Here is a 15,022-nt window from a genome sequence, read left to right as displayed (position 1 = left end):
GCATGCTTTTTACTTTTTACTCAGTGCAGGAAAAAATTGTGCCACGAAGATGAACATTCAGATAATTAATTTTGTTTAGTATTTTAAATTTTCAAACATATTAAGCTGCAAGTAGTGTCAAGAACTCTGCCAGTCATCCTATGTTTTTACACAGAGCGTATACCGTGTTAGCCAATCTCAACCTAAAGCCTTTCTTCATATAATTCCAAAGACTGATACTTACTATCACTTTTTATTCTTGCTAAATTGCTTTCTATTGAAAATGAATGCAAGATTTAGGGTCTCTCTTTAGGACTGCTGGCTCCCAACTGCTCGCCTGCTTGCCTTCCTGACTGCCCCTAACCACTTTTGCCTGCCAGCCTGATCACCCCCTAACCACTCCCCTGCCAGCCTGATTGATGCCTAACTGCTCCCCTGCCAGCCTGCTTGCCCCTAACTGCCCTCCCCTGCAGGCCTGGTCCCCCCAACTGCTCTCCCCTGCAGGCCTGGGTCCCCCCCAACTGCCCTTCCCTGCAGACCCAGTCACCCCCAACTTCCCTCCTTGGCTGGCCTGGTCACCCCTAACTGCCCTCCCCTGCAGGCTTGATTGCCCCCAACTGCCCTCCGTTGCAGGCCTGGTCCCTCCCAACTGCCCTCCCCTGCTGGCCTGATTGCCCACAACTGCCCTCCCTTGCAGTCCTGGTTCCTCCCAACTGCCCTCCCCTGCTGGCCATCTTGTGGTGGCCATCTTGTGTCCACATGGGGACAGGATCTTTGACCCCATGGGGGCAGCCATCTTGTGTTAGAGTGATGGTCAATCTGCATATTACTCTTTTATTAGATAGGATTTATTTACATATTTATTTCACATTTATTGGCCACCAACTTATTTATAGCACTTGTTGTCTTAAGAACTCAGGATATAGTGGCTTCTGCTCATTTGGAAACTATAGGTTATTATTCAAATAATCACACAATCCATGCAAAGCTAAAACTGTGATAAGTCCAGGAAAAAGCTAGAGGGCAAAAGAAAGAAGAGGGGAAAATCCATTTAAAGGATTCAAGTGTTTCCTGCAGGAGGGGCCCTGAGAGGACTCAGTAGCACTGTTACTCCTCTAAGCCTTGTTCCTGATGACCAAAGGGCAGGATAGTTCCATTGTGAAGGACTCAATGGGCAATGGAAAACTCAGGGCCATGTTGAGAAATCCTTATTTAGATTAATCAAAAAGAAATGGAATGAGAATCAAACACCTTTCACAATATACTTTAAAAGTGCAAGGTTTTTCTCATTTTAGATTGTCCTCTCTCCAGCTATTGTTCCTGAGAACAGACACACTCCCTTAATTCCTGCCACCCCAAAAAGGTCATAAGCGCGCAAATCACAAATCACCACTGCCATTTTTAATCCAAAGAAATAAATGTCAGTGTTGTATTTGAATGTAATTTTGCATAGTTAGTGACAAAGTAAACTGTGTACAGGAGGCATAAGGAGAAATGACAGTTTTCTAAGATAGCTTACTGTGAAATGCTCATCCTACTTTGAATTGGTAACATAGGCTTTTGAAAGGTGATATTAAGGAAGGACAAAGAATGCAATTACTAAAAAGTGAAACCCTAAAAACATGAAACCTGTGTGCCTGTTTTCCAGAGACCTGGAAAGGATAGAGATTCCAAATATAAACACACGCATGTTTCAGCCCATGAGGAATCTTTCTCACATGTATGTATGTATAAAAGAACAGAGAAGACCGCATGGTGGAATGTCGCAGATGTTCTAGTGCAAACTGTCTCGTGTGTCACTGCAATGTGTTTTTGGTGCAAGAAAAGTCTTTTTATTGAGAACTTTTTAATTTTGTCACCTTTGGTCCCTGTTCAAATAGAATTCAATATTATGATGTGCCGACATGAATGACACTTCTCTCTGGAAACATGCTGTTTATCCAATTGAGGCCCAATAAGAGATCAGGGTACCAGAGTGCCACACATTACACAAGATGAAGTCAATGGCTCAATGGTACTCAGGAGACCTGGGAACATTAATTCACCTCTCATGAGTGAGCAGTCGGCTGCTCTAAGATTTGAGCCCTTAGGAAGAAAGGTGCTTATATAAATTCCAGGTGTTGTTACTGTTACTAAGTGCACTTCAAAATGGAGGTAATTAATCTTTATAGTAGTTTTTGATAACATTTGAATATATTTGACTAAAGTGCACTGTGTACGTTGTGTTAATATATGTGTTTATGACATGATTATTTCTTTATCAACTGTGTAATCTCTGTGTTCATGATTTCAAAAATTAACCATTGTTATTCACAACAATAGGGAGAATTCGAAGTAAGCTTACAAGTTGGGTGCAGCAAGTGGCTGAAATGGTTGGTGTGAAGGTGCTCTTTTGAGAAAACATTTTGTTTGTGTCCGTGCCATAGGTGTAATTACTAAAGGACAATTGTCTGATGCATACTCGCATGGTTTTCACAATTTCTCTTTCTGTGGCACCAGTAGATATTTAAGGAGGCTCTCATTTCCTTGTTACAGGCAGAATGTGAGGTCTTAGAATAGAGAAATTCAATCATTTTAGAACTTGATAGAGAACCTTAGGTTGAGGTCAAGAGGACCCAACAACTAACAGAAAATGTGTTAACTTAGGTCCCTACTCAGTGGCCTAGTTCTTTCATCTTCCTTGTCCACACTTATTGAAACACCTTCACCCCATAACCCCATCCCTTCCACTTGTCATTCAGTGCCAAAATCACAGTGGGAAGAGAGGCTGAACTACTGAGATATCCTACTGGCTCTATCTGAAGACAGTGAACATAATTCCTGAAAGAACCAAGGGTTCAATGCATGCTAGGGATTCCAGGAAGAAGGGGAAAACCAGAGTTATACATCAGGTTCCTATAAATTGGGTAGATGATATGGGGAAGCTAGACTGTAAGCTGCTCAGGGGTAGGTATTGCCTCCAATTTTTCTACATAACATCTCAGCACTAAATTATGCATCATTCATTAGCTCATCTAAGAAGTGTTTGCTGAGTACTTCCAATGTGCCAGGTGCTGTTTTAGATCTGAGCATTCAGGATGACCAGGAGAAACAAGTGTCTGCCCCTGCCCTGTGGAGCTTTTAGAACCAGAACATAGACATGTAAACAAAAAAATCTATAATAATAAAAGCATAATATGCTAATTAGACTGGACAGCCGAACGACCTTCCGGACATCCTTCCAGACGTCCTTCCGGACGACCTTCCAGACGAAGCCAGGGCTGCGAGGGCCGAACCTCTTGCACGAATTTCGTGCATAGGGCCTCTAGTAGTTAATAAATGCTATGAAGAAAAGTACAACAAGATGAAGGCATAGAAAGAGGACAGCGATAGTCCACAGAGAAGTCAAAGAATGTGATAGTCTAGTGGACCTTAATGGAGGAAGGGAGCAGCCCTGAACATCTGAGGGGAGAGGAAAAAATGTTCTAGGCAGAGAGAAAAGCAAAAGCATCATACTGAGAAGGGGGTGAGCTGGCTTGTCTGAGGATAGAAGAAGTCAGTGTGTCTGGGTGGAGTGAGACAGGACGCCAAGGAGGTAAGAAGGACCTGGGTAATCAGGGGTTCCATCATGGGAGGCCTTGAAGCTGTGGCAAAGTAAAGCTTTGTTTAACTTGCTGGTCTACCAACTGTATGGGGAAGGAAATGAAAAGATTTAGAGGAAAAGAGATGAACTAAAAGAGGTGGTAAAAAACACAAAAATAGAATGAGCTTTATGGGCAAAAATTCTGAACACACAGGTTTGGGAAATGGCAATAAGCCAGACAACCTCCCCAATTCAAATGCTTGACCCACACACATGGATCATAAATAGATTGATCACAAAGAAACCTTTATTTTCCTCTAGAAATTAAGTCTTTCTAATCCATATAAAGAAATCTGTGTTTCAGGCAGCTGCTTTTACTCCTAGCTCCAGTGAGAATGAGTTTTCTCAGAGACCCTCCCTTCCTGCCAAGGATAAGGAGGCTAGTTTACATGAGTATACTTAAAACTAAGTGCAAGACAGGAATGTTTTTATGAGCTACTGTAGGTCCTTTGCATCCCAAACCCAAGCCCCAGAATTTTTGCTCAAAATCAACTTGACAACCTACTTTTTATAACACCCTAGATAATAATCCAATGTGATGCAGACTTCACATTCTCATGTCCTCCCCTGACTCACCTCAGACAAGCCACAGAATTTCTATTTTTGTAGGTTCATTTTTAAAAGAAGCACCCTGCCTAGAGTAACATATATTCCATGAAGAACTCTTAAATTACATAATCTCTATTAAACAAAAACAAACAGACCTAGGGAAGTTGCATACCTGAGGGGACTGCAACTGTGGTTTCTGTGTCATTGCTGTAAAGTAACTCTGCTTTTTCCTTTGACTTTAGTTATTTCAAAAACTTTCGATACTGCTCCTATGCTCCCCATGTCCGAATATGTATACCCTTGACTGACGGCATTTCTTCATTTGAGGACCTCTTGGCTAACAATATCCTCAGAATATGTGTCTGGGTTATAGCTTTCATAACCTGCTTTGGAAATCTTTTTGTCATTGGCATGAGATCTTTCATTAAAGCTGAAAACACGACTCATGCTATGTCCATCAAAATCCTTTGTTGTAAGTATGTTTCCTCTCACATAGATCTAGGAAATCTTCTGTGTGCTGTAAATTAGATATATACTGGCCTTCAACTAATGGCATTTAATTTAAATTATACCTGTTGGGCAATTTTTTGAAAGTATGATGGTGCTATTATCTTTGGCTGCTCTGTTCTTATATGAGTTTTCAGGAAACTAGTACCCATTCCTGGGAGTTATGTCTTAGAAATAGGGTAACAGAGAGCTGAAGAATCAAGGATGAATTCTGGAGGACAGGTTGTGAGTTAGAAAACTAAATTTTGTTTAACCCTTAATTACAATAACACCCATTCTACTCAAGCCCAGAAAATTATTCTTTTTATTAACTATGTAAGTAATATTTGTTTACTGTTTAAAAACTAGCCTCCCCAATTCCCTCACCACCTTTTAAAAAAATTATAAAACTAAGACATAGCATGGTACTTAGAAATAATATACCTTTTGAAGTCCAGGCTTGTAGGTATTGTTGTAGGTGTTTATATTAGTTCATTTAATAGAGGATGAAAGAAGTAGACCTAATTAGAAAACTAAAACAAAAATGCTGGAACTACCAACGTACCCTTTATCCATTCCTTAACAGGTGCAGACTGCCTGATGGGTGTTTATTTGTTCTTCGTTGGCTTTTCTGACCTAAAATACCGTGGGCAGTACCAGAAGTATGCATTGCTGTGGATGGAGAGTTTACAGTGCCGCCTCATGGGTGTCCTGGCCATGCTGTCCACTGAAGTCTCTGTCCTGTTGCTGACATATTTGACTTTGGAGAAGTTCCTGGCCATTGTCTTTCCCTTCAGTAACATTCATCCTGGAAAACGGCACACTTCACTCATCCTCATTGGCATCTGGATTGTGGGATTTTTAATAGCTGTGATTCCATTTTGGAATGATGATTATTTTGGAAACTTTTATGGAAAAAATGGAGTATGTTTCCCACTTTATGATGATCAAACTGAAGATAGTGGAAGCAAAGGGTATTCTCTTGGAATTTTCCTAGGTAAATTATATTTTTCATTTTTTTTAACAAATATAATCTTGGTAGAAATACCACAAAGTTTAGCAAAGTTCATCATATTTACTCTTTTCAGAAAGTAAATGATTATAGACAAGACTCTGTCCCTTTTTTAAAATAAAGTTCTTACTGCATATTTACATAAATTTAATTAAAATTTTTATTATAGAGATTTAGCATGAAAATCCATACTGTCAGGATCTCTGGATGGCTTTTTTATTATCTGCCAGACCTTTGAGCTGGAGGAATTTTAGGTCACTTAGTTGTCCTCTCACCCAACCAAGTTACTTGAACTCATTTGTTTTACAATTTACATATGAGTTAAATAATAATAACTCACAGGAGATTACCTGAGTGGCAATTCCAGAAAGGTTTGTTGCCTTTGGGAAATGCTGCTCAAAAGTTAACAACATGTTATTTCATAAAACTCTTCTTTTTTCAGTTTTTTCAGTCTTTCTCCCCCTCCCCCTTTTTTTTTAAAGAAAAGAAGACTATATATTCTCTGTTACAAATGAAAGAGAAGTTTGGTCCTATAAGGTTAAAAACCTTTTTATCATTTAATATATATCAATTGCTTAAAATTAAAGTCATACCCAAGTCCTCTCTTTAGGGGAGTATTATAATTTCCATTTCCTCTTCTCATCTTTTCCTCCCATACAGTTGGTCAATAAACTCTATTGTCCTCTCATTTTCACAAATATTTTTTATCAAAATATGCCTCTGCTTTCTTTTCTTCCAGTCTCTCAATCCACTGCTACCACCTTCCTTTAAAAACCTTGTCACCTGAATCCTGAATTGCATTAGCCCTTCCTAGTCTTTTGTACTCTGGGCCCTTTTTTCCTATTCATGTGGCAAATACCACTGTTCAGCCTCCCTGAGGACTGAAAGAACTGTATGTGCCTCTGCTCAGATATTTTCAATGAAATCTTGCTACTACCAAGGTCAAGTTTAAATTAGCACTTAAAGCCCACCACAGAGTGGCCCTAGCCACTATTTCCAGGTCTTCTCCACCTATTCCTTGTCTTCTTCCTCTGAAAAGTAAAACACCTTATTTGCACCATTTTAATAATACTCCTCACATACTACCTTGTTTTATAGCTATTTTTCATGGCTATGTTCCTCCTAGGATATTGTAACATGTTCCTAGCATAGGTGCACTTCATAGACACACACACACACACACACAGTATGTTATGTTACTTTGCGTTACATTATGTTACATTCATTGATCCAACATGAATTTATGAAGCAATTTTGGGTACTGGAGATACAACAGATTGGTCCTCACAGGCCTGCAGCCAGAAAGGAGAATGAAGACAAGTAAACACATCCTACGTCACAGGCTGACAAATGCTTGAAGGAGGAATACAGCATGTTCTAGGAGCCCCAGATCTGGGTACCAGGGAAGGATTCCCAGTGGAAATGAATCCAAACTGGGGCCCACAGAAGGAGGAGGTATTAGCTAAGTGAAGGCAGAGATTGTGTTCAGGAAAAGACAGAGGCCTCAGAGCCCTAAAGCCAGGGAATAGGCCCAGATGAAGGTTGAAAGATGTTCAGATTTTATAGTTAAGGTGTGGGTCAGCTAAAAGGATTTTAGTACTTGTGATATATTCTGTATTGATAAAAAGATAGCCCCTCTCTCTCTCTCTCTCTCTCTCTCTCTCTCTCTCTCTCTCTCTCTCTCTCTCCCCCATAAAGCACTATTCTGCCTAAAGAATGTAAGAACATACAATTTTAAAAATTAATCTTACATTTTAGAATAACATACATTTAGAGGAAAAGAGTTGCAAAGATAGCACAGTTTCCCTATATCATAACCCAGTTTCTCCTGCTGTTAATATCTCACATTCTTTTGGTGCCTTCAGAACATATAGTTTGATCCTTTCTGTTAAGTCTATTTTCAGAATTTGTACTGGAGGATCATCATTTTGTTTTTTAATTTATATTTATTGTTGAAAGTATTACAGATGACCCCTCCCTCCCATTGGGAGGATCTTCTTTAACAGGTTTTTTGTTTTTTTTTTTTTCAACTTTCTGGCAAGAGGCTTAAGATAAATCAATCTTTAAAAATTATCTTGTATGGCTTCATAACGAGATTCCATAAAAAATGAAAAGTTTTGAATAAAACTAACAGAACATTTTCAATGTATAGTAGTTTCCCCTAGATTCACCAGTCTTAGTTACAATCTAAGTCAGATGAACATTTTTAACAACTTTGATATTATGTGCAAAATTTATGTTTACCGTAGGGTATAAGATGATCACTCCTAGGATTTTTTAATTAAAATTTTTTCCTTTTTAAAAAATATATGTTTTTATTTATTTCAGAGAGGAAGGGAGAGGAAGAGAGAGATAGAAATGTCAATAATGAGAGAGAATCATTGATTGGCTGCCTCCTGCATACCCCACACTGGGGATCGAGCCCGCAACCCAGACATGTGCTCTGACCAGTAATCGAACCGTGACCTCCTATAGCAAAAACATAACAAAGTAACTACAAAGTCAGGCTTACATGATAACCTTCTGAACATATTTAACTCTGAAAGAGTAATTCACATAGTTGAATTTTTAATTTTTTCTTATTCTTTTTTTCCTAAAACAAATCTACAAGGTTTTGAATTTTAGTTTAATGATTATAAACAATCTGAAGAAAAATAAACAAAAATGACATTTTTGTTCCATGTATTATGTTTAGTTAATGCCAAAAAAAAAAAAACATGAGGAATAATGTTTCTGAGGCTATTATCTTCTTGATATTTCAAGTTTATCTTTTTCATATTTGTAAGGTAAAAGAATGGAGTCATACTTATTTTTTAAGATGTACGTATGATTACAGTAATTTCTTAAGGCTTTGAATTTGCAGAGAACTAGAAACAAAAATAGTTCTTTTCTGCTTTACAAAAATAAAATTGACTTCATGATACCCAAATCTGAATTTCAGAAGTCTACAATTCTTCATAAATGGTTTATGTATTTGAAATATATTTCTGATCTGGCAAACCTGATTCTTTTTGTTTATTCCAGCTTATAACCTTGAACTCAGGGTTTCAGCCTAGTACCACTGAGCTGATACAAAAGAGTGTTTCTTGTAGGTTCAGGGAAAGAGGCACTGTGTTGGACATCTCAGTAACACAGCATTTCATTGCTGACCTGCACTCCTGAGATATTAAGAGCTGTGCTTTTCCCAACAGGTGTGAACTTGCTGGCTTTTCTCATCATTGTCTTTTCCTATGGTATTATGTTCTGTTCCATTCATAAAACGGCCTTGCAGACTTCGGAAGTGAGGAGTCACATTGGAAGAGAGGTGGCTGTTGCAAACCGTTTCTTTTTTATAGTGTTCTCTGATGCCATCTGCTGGATTCCTGTGTTTGTAATTAAAATTCTTTCCCTCTTCCGAGTGGAAATACCAGGTCAGTCCCTTTTCTTATTCCGAAGTACACTTTGCCTTCTTATGCCCTTTGTTTGATGAGGCCAGAAAACAGTGCTTTACAATTCTCCATAAATTCTCCATAAATACCTACAACTTTAATACAAACAGTCATTATTTCCCACAGTGCTTTATACTGAGTATTATACAAGAGAAAGTGGGCAGTGGTAGAAGGAAGGAAGGAAGGAAGGAAGGAAGGAAGGAAGGAAGGAAGGAAGGAAGGAAGGAAGGAAGGAAGAAAGGAAGGAAGGAAGAAACTGGGCAGTGGTGCAATCGAAACAAGTATAATAAAAAACAGGAGAGAGAAAAACAGTCTTAGTATCTTGCTTCTACCTGAATGGAATAATAGTTCTTAAGAGTACACGTGAAAAATCAAAATATTTATGTCCAGGTTTTTCCCTGGGCTTCTGAATTCAGTCCACAGGAGCTAAGGCCTTTACATGGGTGTTTTGGAAAAGGGCCTCTGTGATTCTGAGGCACACATCCAGTTAAGAACCACGAGTCTATGTCGTGGTCCTGGCCAAACAGTCATCACACTGGGCTCCCTGGAGCATTAGGTGTTCCATGGAAGGTGCCTCATCCAGGAGGCCAAGGTTTCCTGCTCACTCGCCTACTCAACTAGAGAAAATAACCTCCTCATTAGTTAGGATTATATTTGAAGCTTGTTCTGGGACCTAGAAATCATACCCAACTGGGGACCACCCAGGGCTTTAGCCCGACTTTCTGAAACAGCTTTGGGATTATATTCAACTCATTGTTTCAGCCTTTTGCAAATCTACATGGGGAGTTTATCCAGGGCAGGGATTATATCTTAATCATCTTGGCACACCAGTGCCAAACATGGGGTTGACATGTCAGAAACCCTTGTAAAAGAGTGATAACTATCCAAGTAACAACTTATGTCCCTCTGGCTTGTGCACAAAGTCCTGAGAGACCTTGTCAAATGCAAAAAGAAAAAAAAAAAAAAAAGACACATGGCATCCACAGAATCCCCTCAACCAATAGTTTAGTCTCCCAGCAGGACTCTAGCCACAGAACATGTAGAAGTGAAGATCAGGACTGATTACTTGGGAACCTTTGCTGGGTGGCAAGAGCAAAAGCCATAAGAATATGTGAGTTTACTCAGGAGTCAGTTGTACGCAGAAAGCAGAGTTAACTATTTACTGGTGACAGTTGTGGACTTTGATGAACAGTCTCAGTATACCACAGCTTCCCAAACATTTCAATTGTTATGTCGTAACATTTCAAATTCAATAGGATTGAAATGTCCTTTGGACTCCATTGCTCATGGAATAAAGTCCCAATGCTGGGATTAGCATGAAGACTTTTCTTTCTCCAGCCCCATCTTCCTATATTCTGTGACCCAGGCCCATTAAAATTATCGGACATTTTTTCTGAACTTTTATGTCTTGCCTTTGTTGAAGCTGTTCCTTCCACCTGGATTATACTTTCAATCTGTAAGACTATAGTCTATGAAACACCCTTCTTATCCTCCAAGGTTTAAGCCAAGTACTCTCTCTTTCATTGTACCATTCCAGACCTCTCCCAACCCACTGGCATCCAACTCCACTGCTGAAGTATTCATTCAATTTTGTTTGCAATTAATTTATTAGCCTCAGATTAAGTGTCTCATATCAGCATTATTTTTAATATATCCATGAGTAGGGACCATGTCTTATTTATCTTACCAGAATATTTCCACTATATCAAAATATAGTATTTTTAACTAATGCTCATTCAACTAAAAATGCTCAGCTAGTTCCCAGTTTCTCCTCACAAAGAACTTTTTGTGGCATCTTTCCCTAGTATAGTCTACTAGCATTTGTAAGGCTTCACACAAAAGGAATTCGTTAAGTTTGGATATGTACTGGTTTTTGTTCTTCAAATTGTCAGACTCCCTTCTGAATAGGATAGCTGGAATATGAGTGCAATAAAGCCTCCAGGACTGAAGTTAAGACCAAAGTCCAATCTGACCTTGGACCAGAAGTTTCCTGAACACTGATTAAGAATTATTCTCACTTTCTTATTTTTCTATAAAGAAAGAAAAATATGTTATATATGAACTGATAGTTTATGAAGTATTTTTACATGGTAGGTCATCCAATTTATGGCTCCTACACCCTTCCAATAAAGAGATAGTGAGAAAAAACTTAAGTGAATGAGGTAGCCTGCTAAAAAATAGCAAGGTATACAAAATTTTATTAACACACTATGAAAAACTTCTGTTTTTCACACTTTGTTTCCTTATCCAGGCACAATCACTTCCTGGGTAGTCATTTTTTTCCTGCCAGTGAACAGCGCCTTGAACCCAATCCTTTACACACTCACAACCAGCTTCTTCAAGGACAAGTTGAAACAGCTGCTACACAGGCATCGGAGAAAATCGATTTTCCAAACTAAAAATAAAAGTTTGTCTACATCCATTGTATGGACAGATGACTCCTCTTCCCTTAAACTTGGGGTTTTGAACAAAATAACTTTTGGAGACAGTATAACAAAACCAATGTCCTAGTAATGGTTGGGGATCACTGGACTTCCAATGGACTACCTATTAAAAAGTGCTGCATTTGGAAGATGACTCGGCAATGCTTTTCATCTTTACCAACAGCAAACCTCCCTGCATGGAGAATACAGTAGAACGACTTCTGGTGCTGTGGTCCAATGGCAGCCATACTATTTACCAGTTGTGGTAAGAATTGTACCTAAGGTTTCCACTCACCCTTACATTCTTGAAGTGAGACATGAATCCATATACAGAAGATTGATATGCAATTGGTCTCCACCTAGTTAATACTACCAAGCTACCAGTTAATGCCCACATGTTGGCACTGCATGGTCTGCTTTTAAATTGAGTTGCACTATCCATAAAATAAAGACATTGACACATCTAATTCCAGTGTGGCCAGAGTAACATACCATACGTCTAACATCTCTTTTATTGCTTCTTCAGTGAAATCATCAGCATTTCAGATAGGAAAGGATTTCTGAGATGGTCACTCACCTCAAGTCCTGCCCTATGCAGGTCAGTGGAGTAACACCTTTGAAAAAAAACACCTTCATATAAAGTTACCATGTGGAACTTTGACCACAGAGGCACACCAACAAAGCCTAGCACCTCTCACAATCTTGGCTTTTATTTCATGTCAGAAGTGCTGAGATCTCAAACAAGGCATTTTTCTTAATGTTTTCTTAAAGCTTATGTTGTATAATTTATACTAATAAAAGGGTAATATGCCTGTAAAACAAATAAATAAAATTGAGTGCTCCAACCACCCAAAACTACATTTTAATATTGTTTAAGTATGCTTTCTTTACAGAAGTATCTCTATTGATAGCAAGTTCTGACTTCATAGAACACAGATATAGCAGTATTAAAGGAGATTTGAGAATAATGGTTTGATAGGACCATTTGCTCATTCAGGTAAATTCCCATAATTTTTAATAAAAAGGCCAGTAATTTTGGATTTGTCTTTTGAACATGAAAAGTACTTGTGAAGGCCTGAGTATGTTTTTATACTGAAAGTTTGTATGTAAAAAAAAAAAATCAGGTAAATAAAATTATATTTCTCATTTGTCCATGTATTATTTAAAATTTAACAAAGACCACAGAGATGGTTTATTGACTATTACCCATGTTTCTCTTGATAGAGAATAGAGTTAGGAGACAGCACTTCAGAAATAAGACACACAACATTTTTCTTTCTCTTCCTCCTTTGTACAAAGCATGTGGCAATAACTTAATTTCTTCACTGTTTAATTCATTCTGAGTTCCTTTCATGAGATGAAATGTAAATAGCTGACTGAGAACACCAGTATTTTAGGTTAAACTAGAGGCCCAGTGCACGAATTCATGCACCAGTGGGGTTCCTCAGCCTGCGGGATTGGGCCAAAACCGGCTCTCCAACATCCCCCAAGGGGTCCCAGATTGCGAGAGGGTGCAGGCCAGGCCGAGGGACCCGCCGGTGCATGATCAGGGCCGGAGAGGAACCACGTGAGGGCTCCAGGGTGTGTCCGGCCCATCTAGCTCAGTCCAGATCAGCCGGACCCCAACAGCAAGCTAACCTACCAACTGGAACATCTGCCCCCTGGTGGTCAGTGCATGTCATAGCAACTGGTCGAACGGTCAACTGTCTGCCCCCTGGTGGTCAGTGCACGTCATAGTGAGTTGAGCAGCCTTATCATATCATTAGCATATTATGCTTTGATTGGTTGAATGGATGACTGGACACTTAGCATATTAGGCTTTTATTATATAGGACTAGTGGCCCGGTGCACAAAATTCGTGCACGGGGGGAGGTCCCTCAGCCTGGCCTGCACTTTCTCCAATCTGGGATCCCTCTCACAATCCAGAACAGGGGCTCCTAAGCTCACCTGCCTGCCTGATGCTCCTAACTGCTCTCCTGCCTTCCTGATGCCCCTAACTGCTCTCCTGCTGACCTGGTGGCCCTAACTGCTCTCCCCTCCTGGCCTGATCCCCTTAACTGCCTATCTGCTCTCCCCTCCTAGCCTAAAGCCCCTAACTGCCTATGTGTTCTTCCTTCCTCTCCGTGCCTTCAGACCCCGGCGCAAAAGTGCTGAGAGCTCTCCACCTAGGCCCCGCCCCTGTCCTGACTCCCTCCTCTGGGCTGGGTGGCACTGTGGCCCTGCGCACGGCTCCACCAGGGGGGCCGCCCCCTGTGGCAGCCTCATGTCCCGATGGCACAAGTCCCTGCCCCCATCCCCACCCACCAGCTCCTGTATTCATGCAGCCTGGTCGTGACTGTTAGAACCAATTAGCATGTTACCTCTTTATTATATAGACTAGAGGCCTGGTGCACAAAATTTGTGCATGGGAAGGGGTGTCCCTCAGCCCGGCCTGCACCCTCTCCAATCTGGGACCACAGGCTCCTAACTGCTCACCTGCCTGCTGGCCTGATTGCCCCTAACTACCCTCCCCTGCTGGCCTGGTCACCCCTAACCACTGCTGCCTTGGCCCCCACCACCATGGCTTTGTGTGGAAGGACATCTGGATGGATGTCCAGAAGTCGTCCAGTCTAATTAGCATATTACCCTTTATTAGTATACATTATACAACGTAAGCTTTAAAGTAGAATTGCATTCGTAGAAATGAAGGGACATTTCATTAAAAAATGTATATTGGTTTGATATGATTCAAATCCACTTGTTCATGACAAAAATCAAGTCTTTAAAAATAGGATTGCTTGCCCTAGCTGATTTGGCTCAGTGGCTAGAGCTTCAGCCTGAGGACTGAAGGGTCCCAGGTTCGATTCTGGTCAAGGGCACATGCCTGGGTTGTGGGCTCAATTCCCAGTAGGGTGCGTGCAGAAGGCAGCCGATCAATGATTCTCTATCATTGATGTTTCTATCTCTCCCCCTCTCCCTTCCTCTCTGAAATCAATAAAAATATATTTAAAAAATAAAAGAATAAGATTGCTTTGCTATCAAAGCCGAGTGTGTCATTCGTTGTCCCTGATGAAGTCTGAGCAGCTCAGTTACTAAGCAACTTCGCTGGGTTCTTATCAAATAAAATCCATGGAGAAGCAACTAAGCCCACCATGCTTTTAGGCTATAAAGACCAAAAGTTTGGAAGGACAGAGTATTTCTGGGGTAGGAGACAGTGAGGGTCAGTGGCTGGGAGGCAGGGAAGACACAGGAATGCCCAGTGCCTGGAAGTACCAGAAGGTCTGGGATATGCAAATCTGCTGGGGGCAGGGTCAGGCCCTGTGCTCTGAGAGGTCAGGTCCCGAGGGAGGGCAGGGGTGCTGTTCCAGGGAATCCCCTTCCTGCTAGGCTCCTCCTCCTCCCCTTAACCCCCTAACCTGTCCATTGGATAAAGTGGGTGGGAAGCAGGTATGCAATGCCTGGGCGGACGCCCCTCAGTCCCAGATCTCTCCGGGGCAGGGGAGGGGGTGTTTGTATTGGTTTATTTGATTCTTCTTACACGTTG

At 40.5% G+C, this 15,022-nt stretch overlaps 1 protein-coding gene across 1 annotated transcript in view; it reads left to right on the top strand.

The window, feature by feature from the left end:
• RXFP2 (relaxin family peptide receptor 2) overlaps positions 1 to 11,587 on the top strand; it is a gene marked incomplete at both ends in the record, with an annotated part of 66,092 nt that extends 54,505 nt beyond the window's left edge. Inside the window, 5 exons of the mRNA XM_080661055.1 lie at positions 1,628 to 1,699; positions 4,393 to 4,622; positions 5,223 to 5,633; positions 8,840 to 9,058; positions 11,328 to 11,587. Coding sequence (XP_080517181.1) covers positions 1,628 to 1,699; positions 4,393 to 4,622; positions 5,223 to 5,633; positions 8,840 to 9,058; positions 11,328 to 11,587 — 1,192 coding nt within the window. The remainder of the gene's footprint in view (positions 1 to 1,627; positions 1,700 to 4,392; positions 4,623 to 5,222; positions 5,634 to 8,839; positions 9,059 to 11,327) is intronic.
• Positions 11,588 to 15,022: the final 3,435 nt, after the last annotated feature.

The sequence above is a fragment of the Plecotus auritus genome (genome assembly GCF_963455305.1).
Source record: "Plecotus auritus genome assembly, chromosome: 3".
In the NCBI taxonomy this organism is placed as follows: domain Eukaryota; kingdom Metazoa; phylum Chordata; class Mammalia; order Chiroptera; family Vespertilionidae; genus Plecotus; species Plecotus auritus.
Note: the sequence above shows the minus strand (reverse complement) of the source record. Positions and strands in the feature narration are given on the sequence as shown.